At 47.4% G+C, this 19,972-nt stretch overlaps 1 protein-coding gene across 2 annotated transcripts in view; it reads left to right on the forward strand.

Annotated features, from left to right (window-relative positions):
• Window positions 1–19,972, forward strand: part of ABCC11 (ATP binding cassette subfamily C member 11) — a 54,491-nt gene that overhangs the window by 24,432 nt on the left and 10,087 nt on the right. For both annotated transcript variants that reach the window (XM_058674439.1, XM_058674440.1), the window contains exons 13-23: window positions 235–307; window positions 1,564–1,767; window positions 5,559–5,693; window positions 5,782–5,884; window positions 6,482–6,571; window positions 8,186–8,289; window positions 9,138–9,335; window positions 12,124–12,350; window positions 12,475–12,612; window positions 17,054–17,240; window positions 19,389–19,478. In XM_058674439.1, the coding sequence (XP_058530422.1) occupies window positions 235–307; window positions 1,564–1,767; window positions 5,559–5,693; window positions 5,782–5,884; window positions 6,482–6,571; window positions 8,186–8,289; window positions 9,138–9,335; window positions 12,124–12,350; window positions 12,475–12,612; window positions 17,054–17,240; window positions 19,389–19,478 (1,549 nt within the window). The remainder of the gene's footprint in view (window positions 1–234; window positions 308–1,563; window positions 1,768–5,558; window positions 5,694–5,781; window positions 5,885–6,481; window positions 6,572–8,185; window positions 8,290–9,137; window positions 9,336–12,123; window positions 12,351–12,474; window positions 12,613–17,053; window positions 17,241–19,388; window positions 19,479–19,972) is intronic.

The following is a 19,972-nucleotide window of genomic DNA, read 5'->3' on the forward strand; positions in this document are numbered from 1 at the left end:
ATGGTCCTTAAGGCCAAATGGGAAATGAACCAGCGTATGGAAAATCTCTCTTTCTCTTACTCTCTGCTTTTCAAATAAATCTTAAAACAAAAACAAAACACGAAGGGGCATAAAAGTGCTCCCAGGGGTTTATCATGAAGCACAAGAGCAGGTTCCTATTTCCCAACCTGGAATTCTGGAGCTTTCCTGGAAAGGTCTGACCACCTGAGCCCTCCAGCTCCCTGTTCTTGGCAGGTACCTGCAGGTGCTGCACTGCTGTTCCCTGAGCCAGGACCTGGAAATGCTGCCCTTCAGGGACCTGACAGAGGTGAGCGGGGGCTCTGTTGTGATACTGGTGTTTTTGCATTTGGGCTGCCTCCCTGCTTCCTCTAAAGCAGCCCATGCTTCTCCCTTGGCTTCTGCTTCAGCACTTTCCTTACCGATGCAGGCTAGCCCGACCCTCATCAGGCTCTGGGGATGTGAAGGACAAGTCTCATCCCTCATCCCTAGGCTACTGTGAAGTGTTGAGGTCTTCATAGAGAAGAAAACAGGGCTGAAAAGGTGGCAGGGTGACTTCTGGCCACTGTTCTGCCTGCAGGTCACCACTGTGTGACCTCAGACAAGCCCCTGGAAGGACTCCATCTCCCCTCTCCCTCCTGTCCCATCAGCTTGGAGGACTACTGAATGCACCTTGTCAATGTGGTACCGCTCTAAGAAATTAAAAGGGTGCCCACAGGAGAGCATCACAATAGCCCTACTAGGGTGGTCCCTTTATTGTCTTTCAATTAATGATGGGATGCCTAGTGCTTGAGGGCAGGCAGGTCAAGTCTCCTTCAGTAGGAACAACAAGCTCTGGCGTGTTAAGGAGGAGAACTGATCGCATCAGTTATTTGGAGGTTAGAGTACACACACAGGACTGCCCAGTGCCTGGCCCAGGGTGGGTGTTAGTTCAGCAGTTAATCAGTGTTTGTTGAATGACTGTATGAATGGAGAAACTGGGCCTGGTTGCTTGCCCAACATCATACAGTGATGACCTGTACGTAGAACAATGGCCAGAGGTCACCCTGCTACATTTTTAGTTCTGTTTCTTCTCTACAGAGACCTCAAAACTTCATGGTAGCCTGAGGATGAGGGCTGATATTAGTCCTTCACTTTCCCAGAGCCTGATGAAGGACAGGCCACCCCGCATTTGCCTGCATTGCTAAGCTGCCAGGGGACCCAAAAGTCAACTGTGAGGCCCCTCACAGCCACTGCTGACCTGCCTGTCGGGCACTTGTGCACAGTACCAATAACCTTGGACAGCTCCCCTGACCTACAGGTGTAGCCCCTGCAATTTCAGACCTGAATACCGTGTAAGACCATGCTGTTTCTTGGGAAAGCGTGAACTTTGAGCGTGAATATGCCTCCTGAGAAGTTGATAGATTTGGAAAAATTCTGTAGGAGTTGTTACGCTTCCGTTGATGAAAAATCACTTTCTTCTACTACGAAAATTCTGAAAAGCATTTTTGTGTTGGGCTGTACTGAGGCGTTCCCTCTGTCACCTCTGCCCACCTCTGTGATTGCGTTTTTGCTGTCTGTTTGCAGATTGGGGAGCGAGGTCTGAACCTCTCCGGGGGGCAGAAGCAGAGGATCAGCCTGGCCCGTGCCGTCTACTCCAACCGTCAGCTCTATCTGCTGGACGACCCCCTGTCGGCCGTGGATGCCCACGTGGGCAAGCACATATTTCAGGAATGCATCAGGAAGACACTCAGGGGGAAGACAGTTGTCCTGGTGACCCACCAGCTGCAGGTGATCTCCGCTCCAGATGGGAGGGGGTGTTGATCTGTGGCCATGAGTGATAGACAATACAACTCCTGGTGGCTGATCTTTGCTCTTGGAATAGACCTTCTCCAATTCAGCGGGTGTGGTACAGAACTTGCATTTCCCCTGTATGGGGAAGCTGGATGGTAAAAACCGAAGCCAGATGTGGAGGTCTCCTTTATCCTCAGAATTGTATGTGTCACCCCTGTATGTCCAGTTATGAAAAAGGAGGAAAGAAGGAAAGGAAGAAAGAAGGAGAGAGGGAGAGGGAGGAAGGGAAGGAGAGAGAGAGAGAGAGAGAGAGAGACAAAGAGACACACAGAGACAGAGAGTGAGAGGAAGGGAGACACCCACACAGGAACAGATAGAGAAACACAGAGAAATAGAAAGAGAGGGACACACATGGGCACACAGACACACAGAGAATCTTTCATAAAAACTTGCTGGTCATGGGTGAGGCACAGTAGCCTAGTGGCTAAAGTCCCCATCTTGCATGTGCTGGGATCCCATATGGGTGCCAGTTTGTATCCCAGCTACTCCACTTCCCGCCCAGCTCCCTGCCTGTGCCCTGGGAAAGCGGTCAAGGACAACCCAAAGCCTTGGGACCCTGCACCTATATGGCAGACCCAGAAGCAGCTCCTGGCTCTTGGCTTCTGATTGGCTTAGCTCCAGCCATTGCGGCCGCTTGCGCAGTGAATCAGAGGACACAAGATCTTTTCTGTCTCTCCTTCTCCCTGTAAATCTGATTTTGCAATAAAAATAAATAACTCTTTAGAAAAAAAGACTTCCTGGTCTCAACATTCTGAAAAGAGGAGACACGTCCAATGGCTTTCTTTCAAATAATGGCTACCATGCAATGGGTGTCTCTTTTCCTTCTTTATTTTTAAGTTCTCTCTTTATTGGAAAGGGGGGAAAAAGAGGCAGAGGAAAAGAGACAAAGAGATAGATTTTTCTTCTGCTGGCTCACTCCCCAAATATCCACAAGAACCAAGAACTCCACCCAAATGGGTCTGTCATTTGGGTGGCATAGACTCCGTGACCTGGGCCATTGTGTGCTGCCTTTCAGGTGCTGTATCAGAGGCAGAAGTGACACTATCCCAGAGACTCAATATAGGATGTAGGTGTCATAAAGGGCCACTTCACTGTTGAGCCCAGTAGCTGCCCCTGAAATAGACGTTTGGCACTGCCTGCCACAGGTCCTTTTCTTTGGAGAGTTTCACACAATGGTAATTGGACTCAATGTCTTTACTTTCCCCTTCCTTCTGTTACTTGTATTTAAGATCAGGACTGACACAGTAGCACATCAGATAAACTCACTACCTGTGACTCTGCATCCCATAAGGATGCCAGTACGAATCTCTGCTTCTCCACTTCCATTTCAGCTCCCTGCTAATGCACCGGGCAAAGAAGTAGAAGATGGCCCAAGCGCTTGGGCCCCCTGCACCCACATGGGAGACTCAAAAGAAGCTCCTGGCTCTAGGCTTCAGACTGGTTCAACTCTGGTTGTTGTGGCCATTTGCAGAGTGAACCAGTGGATGGAAGATCTCTGCCTCTTCTTTCTGTAACTCTGCCTTTCATATAAATAAATAACTCTTATAAAAAGATACTTGAGCTCTAAAAAGATTTTGAAAATCATTCCTGACAACCCACATTTTATCGCTGACCCATCAGTTCACCCTGCTCACTTGCTCTCCTTAAAAATCAAACGCCAAAGGTGGCATGCTGCATTTTTTAACAGAGAGACGCTTTGCTAACAGAGTCCAGTGAAGAAGTGCAGGAAAATTCAAGTCAATCTTATTTCAAAGGGCCTGGGATGGGGTTGGGAGCAGGCATTTGGCTTAGCAGTGAAGACACCAGTGTCCTCAGACTTAGTGCCTGGCTTCTGTCACCCGGCTGTGTCTCCTGACTCCGGCTTCCTGCCCAGGCAGACATGGGAGGCAGCGGTGACTGCTCATGTAGTTGGGTTTCTGACACTCATGTGCAAAACCAGGACTGAGTTTCAAGTTAACAATTCTGGCGCTGTGGGCACTGGGGAGTGAACCAGTTTCCTTTGCTCATTTCTCTCTCTTCTCTATCTCTTAAATAAGTAGACACAGAAATTCCTAGATGAGAACGGGGTTGGAAACGTGTGTAAATAAGGGATAATGAGGGAAACATATCTCATGATATAGAAAAGAAGTGTGGACAGACCCCAGGGCATGCATGTTGGCGGACAATGTCTCCAATGTGGGTGTCATGTTCAACAATGGCCACCGAAATGTCTCAAGTGTGTGTGTTTAGCCTGGTAATAAACTAGATGATCCTCTCTAGCTGAGAGCCCAGATTGGTCTGTGCAGACTTCAGTCATTATCTCTTTAAAATATTCATTCATTCATTCATTTGAACTACACAGAAATAAGTGACAGAGAGAAAGAAGAGAGAGAGAGATGGAGAGAGATTTCTTCTGCCCACTAGTTCTTTTCCCAAAGAATATATAACTTAAAATATGTACTATTTATTTATTTGAAAATCAGAGTAAGAGAGCAGAGGGAAGAGAGAATTTCCCATCTGCTGGTTCACTCCCCAAATGGCTACAATGGCCAGGGCTAGGCCAGGCCCAAACCAGGAGCTAGGAGCTTCGTCCAGGTCTCCTATATGGTTACAGAGGTCCAAACCCTTGCACATTCTTCCAGTACTTTTCCAAGACTATTAGCAGGGAGCTGTATGGGAAATGGAGCCTCAGGGACACAAATTAGCACCAATTTGAGATGCTGGCATTATACGCAGAAGCTTTGCCTGCTATGCCCCTCCTTCTAATATTTTTAGTTTTATATGTATACATTTTTATATGTATTATTCATATAACTTTATATAGTTTATATATATCAAGTATATACATATAAAGTATATATACACACACACACACACACACACACATATATATATATTTTTCTTTTGTGTGTCCTTTGGTAGTTTGGTTTTTACACTTAATGCTGTGGTTTTGAAATCTCCTATGTGACTATATTTAACTTGACTTATTCTTACTATTATTTATCCAATATTTGAATATGCCAAAACTTATTTCTGCAGAATGAACAATAAAATTTTTCCCATTTTTTTACTCTTACAAAAAATACTTAGTATGAATATTTCTTTGTATGTCTTGGCATACATGTTTCAGAGTGTTTTTATTTTTTATTTGAAAGGCAGAGTTAAAGAAACAAGTGAGAGGGAGAGTGAGATATTTTCCATCTGCTGGTTCATTCCCCAAATGGCCACGATGGTCAGAGCTGGGCCAACCCAAAGTCAGGATCCAGGAGCTTCTTCTGAGTCTCCCATGTGTTGCAGGGGCTCAAAGACTTAAATCATCTTTCATTGCTTTGTCAGGTGCATTAGCAAGGAGCTGAATTGGAAGTGGAGTAGCTGGGACTTTAACTGATCCCTATTTGGGATGCCATTGCTATAGGCAGAGGCTTAATCTATTCCATGGCACTGGCCCTTTGAAGTGTTTTTAAAGGTGAAATTTAGGAGTCAAATGTTTGGTTTACAATCCTTCAAAAAAAAGAATCTCTCATATTACTAGATATGATCAAATTGTTCTTCTTCCTCCAGCATTTGGGGAGTTCTCTTTACGTTAGATCATCACCAACCCTTGAGGTTGTCCAACTGTTAAAATGTTGTCAATCTAGTGATGTCAAGTACTATTTTATTCTGGCTTAAGCCTCATTTTGTTAATGAATAGTAAAATTGAACAGCTTTCCATGTGCTTACCAGAGAACTTCTTTCTTCTGACTGTCTAGTACTTGAAGTTTTGTGACCAGATTGTTTTGCTAGAAGATGGGAAAATCTGTGAAAATGGAACCTACAATGAATTAATGCAGAAGGAAGGACGGTTCACTCACTTCCTCCAGAAGATGCAGGGAGAAGCCATCCAGGTAACTCCCATATCACCCCACCTACCCTCTCTCCCCATTTTTGGGGGGGAACCTCTTACCCCATAGTCATAACACGTGTTCTCCCTAGGGCCTGCTGCAGGAAACGGCAAAGCTAGCTGAGAAGTCACAGGCAGAAGGGCACCTTCAGGCCATCTCCAAGGAAGAGCCTCTTAGCGAAGCTGCAGATAATGGTGTGTGTGGGGGGGTGGGACAATGGGGTGGGAGATGCCTGGATTCCTCCCCCCACCCCCCGTGGCCTGGCATTTCTTCCTGGGACCCAGGCTGGGCCATGTTCATTGCTGTCTATAATGTTAAACAATCACACACGTGATGCGCAGCCAAGTGGTGCAAGGCTGTGGGGTATGGACAGTGGTGGTTAGGGGGTTTGAAGGATACGGAGGCCAGCGTAGAGGGACAAGCTGTGGGGTATTCTGGCCTGTGAAGAGCAGGGCAAGGGCTTTGCAATGCATCCGATGTTCACTTAGCACACACTTACAGAGAGGAAGTGCTAAGAACACAAGTGTCAAGAAATCAGAAACGAAGTGTGTTCCCAATCTTCAGAAGCTCACAGCCTTTCTCATTGAGACCAGGCAGTGGCAAAGGGAAGCTCCATGTGAACTGCCATGCTGCAGCATGTGAAGTTGTGCGACTTTGGCCAAGCTGCTTAACTTCTCTTAAACCTCATTGGAAAAACTGGAAGTGGATGGAAGCCAGGAGCTCCTCTGGGTGCTGAGGAGGGTCAGGTGGTTGGCAGACATGTCAATTTCTTTTTTTCTTCCTACACCTAGTGCTGGAACATCAGCTCACGAAGAAGGAGGAGATGAAACAGGGTTCCTTGAGCTGGAGTGTCTACCACAGCTACATTCAGGCAGGAGGAGGTAACAGGTCGTGAGCTGCATGTCAAACCCAGGGCTGTCACTGTGAAATCAGACCAGAGCATGTGAGGTTGTGTAAGGTGGACAGCTACAGAGAGGTCAGTGCCATTCCTTGACATGATGTGTGCAAACCTAGCCAACTTCCAATGCAGCCGTTCTACCAGCAAGGGCAGCTCTGTAAATTATTTTTCACATTTCTTCCCTGTTTCAGTACTTTTTCCAACTTTGGGTCCTGATCTGCCAGGGCTTTGAACTCAGCCTAGAGGGTCATGAATAGTATTCAGGGAAGTGAAATAGGATTAGGGGAAAATATCAACAATAATTACCCATATACCCGCCTTCCTATAGCTTTAGATTTCATGGCCACAAATTCAGCCAAATGCAGATTTAACATGTTTGAAGAAAATTACACCTATTTCGAAAATAAGCAGACTTTTTTCTTGTTATTATTCTCTCAACAATATAGTATAAGAACTAATTATATTGCTTTGGGTATTATTAGCAATCTAAAAATGATTAAAATATAAAGAAAATTGCACAGGTTAAATGCAGATACTACCATCATTTCATGTAAGGGACTTGAGTACTAGGAATGTTGGTGTCTATGGAAGTTCTTGGAACCAATCTCCTATGGACACCAAGGGATGACTGTAACACGACTGGCAAAACTTTTGGTGTATATGAGACATGATTTAAAATGTGTTTCCTAGAATAGTCAGATAGCAATTAAAAGTTTCAAAGCTACTGCTTTACTAAATGGTGCTCATTACCATGCATGCTTCCTGTACAATATTACAAATGCAAAACCAAGTACTTGGCACCATAGTTCTTGAGTACTTTCAGGGAGTTTTGACAGTGGTTTTGACTTTGGATCACAACCCTTGTATAATGTGTACCAGTTTAGGGGAGGAAAAGGTGAAGGCTGAATGAAGAGGTTGCCATCCCCACCCTTCTACCCAGGGGACACCCTGAAAACACAGGGCCTGCACCAAGCAGGGGATCAGTATTTGCTTGTAAAATGCATGCGTGTACCAAGCAGTCAATTGCTTTGTGTTTATGAAGTCCCTACTGTATGCCAGGCAATGTACCGAACTCTGGAGGGGAGAGGGCATTAAAAAGCACCTAAGAGCCACTCTTGGAATCTAGCAGAAGCAGCACATAGCTTGATGTCTTAATGAAGCAGAAGGCACCAGAGAGCGAGAGAGATCTCCATGGTCAGAAAGTCTCAGATGTCATCAAAGAAGAGATGGCCCTAATGTCTAATTAGAGAGAGATATAAGAGCATAGGGCACAGGCTGGATTGGGGGATGGACTGATGGGGCAAGAGGCAAGTGTTGAAGGGAAGGATACACCTGGTGCACCATTTCCTAGGCAAGGAAATAGAATGCCACTAACATTTAATATTTAGTTCAGGGTCACACAATGTGGAAAAACTCGAACTAGGATTTGAACCCAGGGCTTTTTGACTTTGGAATACAGCCATTCTCAATCTTCCAAGTTGAGTGGGAGTCAGGGAGAGCCAAAGATTCTGAGCCTGGATGACTGGCCGTTGGGTCAGCACTGGCCTCGCCTCTCTCCAGGTGGCACCTGTGCGTTCCCCTTTCTTCTCCCTCCCAGGTTACATGGTGTGTATCCTAGTTTTCTTCCTTGCCTTTATGATTGTCTTCCTTACGACCTTCAACTTCTGGTGGCTGAGCTATTGGCTGCAGCAGGGCTCAGGGGTAAGTGCCTTGATTTGGTGGGTAACAGGTCTGTGGCCTTGCATGAGGTTGGATGGCTTCTTGCTTTCTGAGATGTTGACTGCTGGGGCCTAGCCAGGAGCCTACATGGCAAGCCACATTACAGGGGTGGGGAACGTCCATCCTGTGGATCATAGGAGACTTGTGAAATCATTTAGTCTAGCCCTGCTAAGACAACTGTAGGTGGGACTTGAAATTCAATACATCTGCAGGCTCATTTTAAAGTTGATAATTCTGTATGGTCTGGGAAACATGTTAAATATCCAAATGGCTCTTGGTCAAAAAAAGATTCTTCATCCCTGCAGGAAAACAATTCTAGATGTTTAGAGCCTCCAAAGATTTAATGCAGATAATTAGATTCAGACTTATCCAATCCTCAGAAGGGATGGGAGAGAGAAGGGAGGTGGCTACTGGTGACCAGTGGCAGCCCTGCAGTCGGTAACTCTAGAAGGACATTTGTAAGCCACTAGCAAACTCTGTATCCCATGCACCTACCCACAGCTGCCACTGGGTAGGTGGCTGCTTCTCTTCCACCTTTCTGATATGCAGAAATCTAACCGGAAACCATGCTTGGATGATGTCTGGGAAGCAGAGTTCCCACGCTCTTTCTTGCATCACTGTGAAAAGGTGGAAGGAGTGGCTTCAAGGTGGCCCAGAAGAGACACAATGTAGACCTCACTGAGGGTGGGCAGAGAGGAAGGGGAGAAGGCAAAGCACAAGAAGGGAGGTGTTAACACAGGCTCCCACCTCCTGCTGCCCTTGTGGCTTCAGAGAGGATTCCCTTGCACTGTATCGCCCCCTGGACTCTGACCCCTTGTTCTTGCCTGAAGACCAACAGCAGCCAAGATGGCAACAGCACCACTGAAGACCCAGGCAACATACTGGACAACCCACAGCTGCCCTTTTACAAACTAGTATATGGTCTGAGTGCCTTACTGCTTATCTGTGTGGGGGTCTGCTTCTCAGTGACTTTCACCAGGACCACCAGGAAGGCATCTACAGCCTTGCATGACAAGCTCTTCAGCAAGGTATGTACTTAGACTCAGCCACAGGCTCAACCTTGCCCTTTCCAAGCCTGCCTACTTGCTTTCTCCTTTTCTTTCTTTTTCTTTTCCTCCTCTTTTTCTCTTGTTCTTTTTTCTTTCTTTCCTTCCTTCTTTCTTTCTTCCTTTCTTTCTTTCTTTCTTTCTTTCTTTCTTTCTTTCTTTCTTTCTCTTTTAAACCACTAGGCTTTATTTGTTAACCACTTTTTTTGTTTGTGGAAAAGCTGTACCCCATCCTTGCAGCTTCCTTTAACCTTAACATCTTGCCCTAAATGCTGAGTTGGTATAGATTATTAAACTATAGTTATTAATCAGAGTCCCTAATGTACATTATGGTTGATTCCTGTGATGACACACTTTATGGGCTTTGATAAATGGATGGGAAAGGACTGAAGAAGGTGTCCTCAATTGCTCCTACTGTGGGAAACATGATTCTAAGGTTCCAGTGACCCTGATGGAGAGTCAGTGGATAAGTTGAGCTGGTCTCCTTCAACTGAGCACTGTTGTAGAGTCACTTACATTTGTCTTAAACTGCCTTGTAAGTGGCTATTATCATTTTCTTTTTGCATACAAGAACAGAATCCATGTGTGTTATGGTTGTAAAGTAGGCTAAGTGTTATGCATGTTGTGGTTAGAATATCAGGTTGTTGGTGATGTCCCACTGCCTATTGGACATGTTCTCTTACACGTATCGAATACTACTCTGTACCAGATTGTGTCATGAGTACTCGACTTCTCAAAGTGAACGAACAATGCAAGGAGGACTTGAATCAGTTGGGCTGATTATCTGGTGGGGAAGGCAAACTAGAAAAACAGGCTATTGCAATATGATGTGTAGAGTTTACCAGGGGTTGGCCCTGTGGAAGGAAGAAGGTCTCAAGGAGGAGGTGACCACTCCTTGTAAGGATGAAGTGGATGTTGGCATTCAGTGGCTGGAGGTGAACAAGGCAGGCTGTTTCAGGGAAGGTGAGCAGGGTTCAGGAAGGCTGGACACTGAGCATAGGGTTAGAGTCCTGCCCAGAGTATCTGGGAGGGGAAATAGAGACCCACCATTCCTACTCTAGTCAGTGGAGCACACACTGCAGCGCCACCAAGTGGGTCTGTTCAAGAGGATGGGGCTTTCTGCACTCCTGAAGAGACATGACTTGTTGGAACCAGCAAGCATGAGAAGGGAAGTTTCCCTGAGGCCTGCCCAAGTACCTTCTAGTCTGCAGTGCTGCCTCTTGGGTGGATGGTCTCAAGGCCAGGGTTCTAGAAACATCTGGTGCCTCAGCCTCCAAGAGGTACTTAGCATTACAGTGTTAGGTAATGTTCAAGCTTCTTTTCACTAGAAAATAACGTCTCGTATTTTAAAAATCCCCTTTCATTTGTCTTTGTGTGGTTTCATTGATTTAAAATTTGCCTTTGACATTTTAAATAAGTAAAGACTTAACCTCTGAAGCATGGGCTCAACTGCAAGAATGATCAAAGGCTAATAAAAATTGCACTTTATGTGATGCTAGACAGCAACCCAGGCCCTTTGCCCTGTGTCCCCAACGTTCGTCTCCAGTCCTGAGTGATGCTCCTGGGATTCTCTTCTCTGTGTCTCTCACCACCCCCAGGGATGAGCATAGGTCTCCAGGGAGTGACCCATCCGCCCTTTGCACTCACAAAGCCATTGTGAGGATTCTCTTTGCTTTGGCTCAAGTAGTTAACAAAAGATCCTGAAGACAAAATGGCAGGAATTTTAGAGACAGAAAATGTAAAACAGCTCTTCACCAGCCCCAGTGGCCCGCTGCTCAGAAAGCCAACAGGGAGGCAGAATATGTTCTGGTGTACTCAGGGATTCGCGATGGGGGGTGATGAGGGCGCTCCTGTAACAATGGCTACTTACTCATCATCGGCAGATCACACCCTCCTCTTTAGTTTTGGCCTCCACAGACACTGTGAACTTTCCCAGGAACTTGCTGGGGAAATGAGGTTGGGCAGGTGACAGTGCTATGAACCCATAAGAAAGGTCTTTTGTGAAGGTCACGGCTGGGCTGGGAGTAGGAAAAGTTCAGGAGGGCTGACCAGATTGTGGTTTGACTACAAGCTCCCTGGGAGCCTTTCGGCAAGTCACAAAGCCATGTTTCCTTCCTGGGCACCAGTCCCCCCACCTGTAACACCCACATAGGTGCTTTGCGTGGAAACCACCACGGTTAGTAAAGTTTTCTGACTCTTGAAGAGCTTTCAGAGGCCAAGGTGAGATGTCTCCTGGAACAGAAGGGAGCAGGCACAGATCTACATTCTACCCAACAGTCCAAACGCTAGGCTCCCATAACACCTCTGCGGCCAGCACTCTGGCAGTCCTGAGAGTAGCAAGTTATATGCACTCTGTCTCTTTTTTAAAATAGCAGCTGATTGCCATAGGACACCCATACCCATAAGGTCACCGTTTTACACGGCAGAACTGGCAGGTGTCACACCCTACAAAATCACGGAGTCCTCACTACAACTCTCTGGAGTGTGGCCATCGTCATTTTACAGCTGAGGACTCTGAGATTCAGAGTTGGGAGTTCCGGGGGCAGGGTGGGGAACATGTGTATGATCAGACAGCAGCAGCAGAGAACAAGCAGTAACTGGTTAGTAACAGAGCTTGGCAAAAGCATCACAGGGTCCACTCCATGCCGCCTCCCCTGGGTGCCCCTGAGGACACATCCTGCCTTGCTCAGAGCTTCAGGCCATCCTTGTGCATCATGAGCAAGGCATCCAACTGTCCTCACATCTATCATGATGGATTCTGTTCCTACAGGTGTACCGTTGCCCCATGAGTTTCTTTGACATGACCCCCATAGGCCGGCTCCTCAACTGCTTCTCAGGTGACTTGAATGAGCTGGACCAGCCCCTGCCCGTGATGACTGAGTTGTTCCTGATCCTGTTCCTGTTGATGTTTGGCATCCTGCTGGTGGTCAGCATATTGTCTGTCTATATCCTGTTAATGGCAGTCATCACCATCACTGTCTGCTTTGTGTTTTACTTGTGAGTAGGCTCTCACTTGTGGGTCAAGGTTTGTTTGTGACTTGGGGCGAGGACGGAACCAGTACAGAACTGGATGGCCCCAGAAGTGGATGAGCCTCAGTCATTCACTTTCTCCTTCAAGCAGGAAGTTCAAGAGGGCCATCAAAGTGTTCAAGAGACTGGAGATCTATAGGCGCTCCTCTTTCTTATCGCACATCCTCACTTCTCTGCATGGCCTGAGCTCCATCCATGCGTACGAGAAAGAACCAGAATTCATCAGCCAGTGAGTCTGTCGGCTGCCCCCCAAGGGTGGGTGGAGACCCTGGGGTGTGGGGTGAGGGACCTGGGAAGGAGTACTGGGAATGGCAGTGTCTTGGAAGAGTGGCAGTGAGCACTGTTGGCATCCACTTGCTTCTCTGAGTGGTGTAATGATGTTTATAAGCATAAAGCTTGTAAGCGATGTGCACCGTGGGAAGTTTAAAGCCCTGTGGGTGTTTCTGATGCATTTACCCCCTCTCTAGTCAGGGATTTTGCAACTATGGAATCAACTACCTGTGGAATGAAAATACTGGGCTTGTGTCTGCGTTGAACATGTTCAGACTGTTCCCTTATTATTGCATCGACAGCCTAGAACAGTCACCAGTCCCATAGTGTTTGCATGGGGTGAGATGATAAATTATCTGCTGCTGACTTAGGGCATACAGGAGGACATCACTGGCTTCCATGCAAACACTACACCATTTTACATCAGGGATTTAGATGCTGGAATCTGCAGAGAGGCCAGGAACCCATCCTGCCAATATCAAGTTTAGGTTGTACTTATAGCTTGTTTAATAACCGGATCTTTTATTATTATCACTATATAAGTACACATTGCATTGTTTTTTTTCACTTCCAGCATTTTTTTTCTTTCACTTCCAAATACCTATTCTTTTTTTAAAATATATTTTTATTTTGAATTTCGAATTGTGGTGCAATTTTGTATAGGCTGGGATCCCCCTCCCTAATCCCACCTCCCCATCAGATTTTTCCCATATTGTTACAATAGTATAGTCCTTCATAAGGAATCATAATTCTATCCATCTCTTATTTAAGTGTACCCCGACATTGCTGGTACAGACAATGTCAGACAGTCCAGTATCCCATTGTCTACACATGTCCAACAGTTTCACTGGGAATCCATCTTTCGTCTGGATGCTGGGATGCATGCATTATACCCCCAGGTCTGTATATGATAGATCCCAATACTCCATCACTATACATTACCATAAGTGAGAAGCCATGAAACAAAGTCAACAACTGGTATGAGTTATAATAGCAACAACAACAACAAATTACAGCACCATGAAAAAAAAAAACGTGCCACTGAATAACCAACACATGAGTGGCAAAAGGGAAACACAGAAGTCTCTTGGGAAAAATGATGCCATCGTATAATTCATGAGCCCGTAATGAATTCGACTAGAGAAAAGAGATTGTTTGGAATGAACCAAACTGAAATAAAAAGGCATCAAAACACATGGGATACAGCCAAAAAAGCAAACAATCAAAAAATAGTATGGATTGGGCTATTGGAGTTACACTTTCCATGTTGGTTTCCTTATATAAGAGAGAATATATGGTATTTGTTCTTTTGTGATTGACTCATTTCACTGAGCATAATGGTCTCTAGTTCGGACCACCTGGTTGGAAATAGAATAATTTCTTTTTTTTTTAAGATTTATTCATTTTTTATTACAGCCAGATATACACAGAGAAGGAGAGACAGAGAGGAAGATCTTCCATCTGCTGATTCACTCCCCAAGTGAGCCGCAACGGGCCGATGTGCGCCTGGAACCTCTTCCGGGTCTCCCACGCGGGTGCAGTGTCCCAATGCATTGGGCTGTCCTCGACTGCTTTCCCAGGCCACAAGCAGGGAGCTGGATGGGAAGTGGAGCCGCCGGGATAAGAACCAGCGCCCATATGGGATCCCGGGACTTTCAAGGCGAGGACTTCAGCCACTAGGCCACGCCGCCGGGCTCCATTGTTCTTAATAGCTGAATATTCCATGGAGTAGATGTACTACAGTTTCTTTAACTACTCTTCCTTGGACGCACATCTGGATTGTTTCCATATCTTTGCTATTGTAGATTATGCTGCTGCACATACAGGATTATAGATCCCCTTCTCACATGCAGATTTCACTTCTATTGGGTATATTCCTAGGAACTGGATTGCTGGGTCATATGGCAGGTTTATTTGCAATTTTCCAAGCACTCTCCTTACTGATTTCCACAGTGGTTGTACTAGCCTACACTCCCACCAGCAGTGAAGGAGGGTGCCTTTCTCCCCACATCCACGCCAGCAGGTGTTGTTAGTGGAGTTCTGAATGTAGGCCAGTCTCACTGGAGTTAGGTGGCACCTCAGCGTGGTTTTCATTTGTATTTCTCTTATGGCTAGGGAGCTTGAGCATTTTTTCATATGTCTGCTAGCCATTTGAATCTGTTCTTTTGAGACATGTCTGTTCATTTCTTTTACCCATTTTGCGTTTTTTTTTTCTGTTCCTGGGTTCTGAAACTCTTTGTAAATCCTGGATATTAGTCCCCTATCACCTGTGTAGTATGCAAAAATTTTCTCCCATTCTGTTGGTTGCTCAAATGCCTATTCTTAATAAAAGAATGTGAAACAACAGCTTTTTAAGTAACAGATCTTCGCTGACAAGTCATACTCAGAAACTGGCCTTTGACACATTTTTGAAAGCAACAAAGATCTTGTGATCGTGGGTAAAGCTTCGTGATTTAACATAAGTTATGTATTAGCAGACAGCGATCAAGTCTTCATTGACAATGAAGTCAGGCAGGTGGAGGTAGAGGGGACACAGGCACATATCTGTGATGGCACAAGGCTGGCCAGGATGTGAAGCGTAAGACAAGGGCAGGCAAACACGGTAGGAGGCCAGCAGAGAAAGATGTAGCCTGGGAGCAGGAGAGGATTGGGGGGTGTTTGTGGCATTGTCTCGGGGTGCTGGACTCCTGGCTGACCCACAGCACCTGCTTTCTCAGCAGTATTACAGAGCACCAGGGATCAGTGCAATTGAGGGACCATGGAACAACACATTCAGAATCTGCCTGTGACCACTGGGGCTACAGCAGAAAAGCAAGGCTCACCCAGTCCCTGCCCTGAGGGATAAGGCAGGTTAGGGGACTGTGGTGGGACTGCTGCTTCTGTTACGGAGATCTCAGAGAAAAGGAGACCAAGTGAGCCTAACCTAGTTGAGGCAGCTGGGTGTTCAATGTAGTGACTAAGACACTTCTTGGGAAGCTTTGCATTCCATATATGAGTGTCTGGTTTGAGTCTGGGCTCTCCTCTCAGTTCCTGTCCATGTGCACCCTGGGAGACAACAGATGAGGGGTTCCTACTACCCAGGGGGGAGACCTGGATTGAGGTCTTGGCTCCTGCCTTTGGGCTGGCTCTGGCTGATGCAGGTATCTGCAGAAAGAACCGGTGAATAGAAGCACACACACTCTCTCTCTCTCTCCTCCTTGCCAATATTTCAAATAAAAATTAAAATAAATAAGTACATACGCATTTAAATGAAGCTATGGAAATCTATGGGTCAGAACTTCCCATGGAAAAAGTCTGAGATGTGAACCTGGGTTTGAAGGATGGCGAGTGGGCTTGAGCACAGGGGTATCTGAAGGATCAGGGGCTGCTTAATATGGGAAGGCCTCAAAGTGAAGGTGACCAGGTCAGTGTAGAAGGGTCAGATGGGCAGAATTTGGAATGGCTTGTGGAAAGAATCAGAAGGAGAACCATACGTAGGGTGACTGCACCCTTAACTGGTGCAGAGATGGGTTTAGTTGGGATGTCTGTGGACACTTATTTAATAATCAGAATTTTACTTGAGTGTACTTCATCCAGAAACACAATTAGCACATCAAACCCACTGTTTTTGTCAATTCAAGTAGTGGCAGATGATTCAGAATCTAAATTCTGAAATAAGACCATCAGTAGCAGTGCAGCCTGAGGCCGGACATGGAAGCCCCTAAGATGATGTGTGCAAACTGGGATGGGCGGGTCTTTATGGATTGGAAATGACAGAAAAAAGCGATTCAAGCTAGTTTACAAAAACTTCATGATGACATATTCATAATAAATTTCCATCATGGAAAGATACACAGATAACTATTTAACCTAATTTGTATTTATTTAGAACAATGTTTATAACAATATGCTGGGGAGAAGGGGAAGAAGTGATTCATGTCCACTGGGGAAGACAAAGAACCGATACTGGGACTTGCTTCCAGAGAAGCTTCATCCCAGGGCACAGCCAAGCTCTTGGACCCTGCGTGTTCACAGCTGACCCTCCACGGGGCATTCACTGTAGGGTCTCAGGGACCCCTATGCCTCTAGGGTCCCTTCTTGGGAGACTTCCCTAGATTTCTACGGAATGGGACCACTTTCGTTCTTCACTCACACCTCCTGACCTTCATTCATTCTCACTGAGTCATTAGGGTCAGCAGCCCAGCCCTGAAGCAGCCCACCCAGCTTAGGGGGAAGAGCACAAGGTCTAGAGGCCAGGGGTCAGGTCAAGGGGAACTGAGGGAGATTGTTTCCTGCCCCACCTGGGATGGGGTTCTCTCAGCAGGAGTGGAGAGCTGGGTGTTGGAAGAAGCGCCCAGGGTCCCCCTAGGGGAGGCCCTGGCTTAGACGGACAATGTTTCTTGCTGTGCCTTCTCTCTCAGGTTTAAAAGGCTGATGGATGAACAGAGCAGCTACCTGCTGATGTTCCTGTGTGCCACGCGATGGGTGGCATTGAGAATGGAATTCATGACCAACCTGGTGACCTTGGCTGTAGCCTTGTTTGTGGCTTTTGACATTTCTTCCAGCTACTATTCCTACAGAATCATGGCTATCAACATGGTGCTGCAGGTGCGGGAGCTGCCTTGACACACTGGGGTGGGGGATGGCTGTCCTGGGCTGGGCCTCTCTGTGGCCTGGGTGATGGGTGGAGGTCACTGGAAAGACTCAGGGGGAGCATGGGAGTTTGATTACAGCTTACGTTCTGGCCATCTGAGCTCTTAGGAGCTATGCAGTTGGTCCTCTGACTTTAGCTGCCTGGCTCTGTTTGCGTGTAATCACCTGGAAGCCTGCCTATAAAGGAACTCACAGAGCAATGGGAGTGAAGGGGAGCTCACAGGCAGCAGAGCCCAGCACACTTACTGGCGGAGGGGCCAGGGAGGTTCAGGCACAGGAGGGAGCTGTCCAAACAGAGCTTGTGCAGAGTCTGTCCTGCTGACTTAGTACTTAACTGACTGAATGGCCTGACTTTAAAAGGACCATCTGGGAAGGTGGGTTGCCCAGCCCCTTCCCTACAGCTCTAGCATGCATCAGACATGAAATGGGTCCAAGCAGAACTGACAGGGGCCCCATACTTAGAGAGCACAGACATGAAGACTGTCAATCAGGTCTGGGTCAGGATCCTAGGTTTCCACTTTAAGAACTTCCCTAGGGGAGGCTGAGCTGGTGACCGGTATATATCATGGCCTGAATTCTACAGCGGTGCATCGGTCATGGAGTGGCTTGGACATGGATGTGGCCAGAGTGTCTGCTCAAGGTTCATTGTACAGAGTCCCACAGCAGTCTTGAGCGAGAAGGGCTATGAGGGCAGAGGCCTCAGGGAGCCGAAAGTGGGCCGCCTCGGGCACCACCCTCCCTAGGGATTACTGATTGCCTAACCTTCAGAGGTCACGTGGCCTCCTCCCAAGCTGGCTGATCACTTGTGTGTGTTCCACTTTAGCAGGCTCTGATGCTGAGGGCTCATTTGGCGCACATAAAGAGGCACCATCGGGCACTTTGTTAAGCTTCTGCTGCAGGTTCATATTCACACACATGTGCGTTTCATGTAAACACACATGTCCTGTCACACCCACAAGCATCCTGTGTGCTCACACATACACACATCCTGTGCACACTGACAGTTTGGGAACTTACTGTCTGATGTAACTAGAGGCTGGGCACAGTTGGGGTCTATTACTTAATGTCCTGGCCTGGCATGAACCCATGACCTTCCTGCTCCATTGTCTATAGCTTGGTTTGCCTTCCAAGGTTCACCAAATGACCATGTCACTCATGGTCACCAAATGGCTGTTGCAGCTCTAGCAAACATATCTTCACCCAATAATAGCCGAATGCTAGATAGAGCAAGGTTCTTTTTTCCCATGTGTCCCATTTTGAGAATGAGGAGTAGTTTTCCAGAATTCCCCATCTGACTATTAGGCCTGGGTCAAACCAAAGAAGTCAGGAGCCTGGAACTCCATCTGGGTCACCTCTCTGGGTGCAGGACCCAAGCACTTGGACTATCCTCTGCTGCCTAAGCAGGGAGCTGAATCAGGAGAGGAACAGGTGGAAATCAAACCAACACTCTGAAATGGGATGCTGGCAAGGCATGTGAAAGTTTAGGCCACTGTGCTACCACACTGGCCTCAGTTTTCTATCTTGGAGACTCCAGGTCCCACAAGTTCCTCCGCTTCTGTGGCCTGCATTTTCCTGTAGACAGGGAGTGAGGCAAGGGCTGGGGTGTAGCAAGCTTATCTGATACATGCTCTCAGGAAACAGGAGGGAAAGAGCAGGAGAGCCTCTGCCCAAGGGCCCTGGAAGTCCCTGCCGTAGGTCACCAGGGCTCCCTGATGTCCCCTATCCCTTGGGTGGGAGGATCAATATTGCATTCTGCCTGGGTTCCCGTTCCCTGTTAGCTATGGGCTGCTCTCTGTGTCCTCTGCTCCCCTGGGTTTTGGGTGCGCTGTACATGGTGGGTGCCTGTGCTGTGGTCCAGGCTTCTGGGCAGGAAGCAGGAAGCCCTCAGAGCATGCCAGAGGTGAAGTGATGTCCTTGGGAAGCATTCTCCACCTGGGCTGCCCAGTTCTGCTGCAGTTGAATTCAGAGAAGGGTAGAGAGGCCCCAGAGACCTCGGTCCTATCCCAGTAGGGCACCTGCCTTGGTGTGAGCAGGGACCACCAGGGCTGGTCAGTAGTGCTGTGAGCTCAGGTACACCCCAGCAGCCTCCACGCTTCCTTCCAGATGGCATCCAACTTCCAGGCCTTGTCCCGGGTTGGCTCGGAGATAGAGGCACACTTGACAGCTGTTGAGAGGATACTGCAGTACATAAAGGTGGGTGCTGGCCTGGGTACCCTGGTGGGTGTGAGCCTGGGTCCTGGTGGGTGCAGGTCTGGGTCCTGGGGGGTGGCTTGGTCCGGGTACAAGCCTGGGTCCTGGTGGGTACAGGCCTAGGTCCTGGTGGGTTGCTGGCCTGGGTGCTGGTGGGTACAGGCCTGGATCCTGGTGGGTGCAGACCTGGGTCCTGGTGGGTGCAGGCCTGGGTCCTGGCCTGGGTCCCGATGGGAGCTCTACTAGGTAGTCAGGGCTTCTGTAACCTCTGCATGTCCTCTTCCTGCCCTCTCCTGTATGTGGCTGAGATTTTATTTTCCCCAGAAAGCAGGTGGGGCTCCTGACCTGTCTTTGCTCATGTTCCTGCAGTTTTGTTCATGATCTCGAAGCTCCACCTAATCATTGTCTCCTGTTGTCCACATCCCTCCCTCTTCGTGGGTACAGGAGGTGACCGTTTGCTCTGTATAGAGATGAGGAGTTCATTAATGGCGGTAGCA

This window comes from Ochotona princeps, chromosome 16, assembly GCF_030435755.1.
Source record: "Ochotona princeps isolate mOchPri1 chromosome 16, mOchPri1.hap1, whole genome shotgun sequence".
In the NCBI taxonomy this organism is placed as follows: domain Eukaryota; kingdom Metazoa; phylum Chordata; class Mammalia; order Lagomorpha; family Ochotonidae; genus Ochotona; species Ochotona princeps.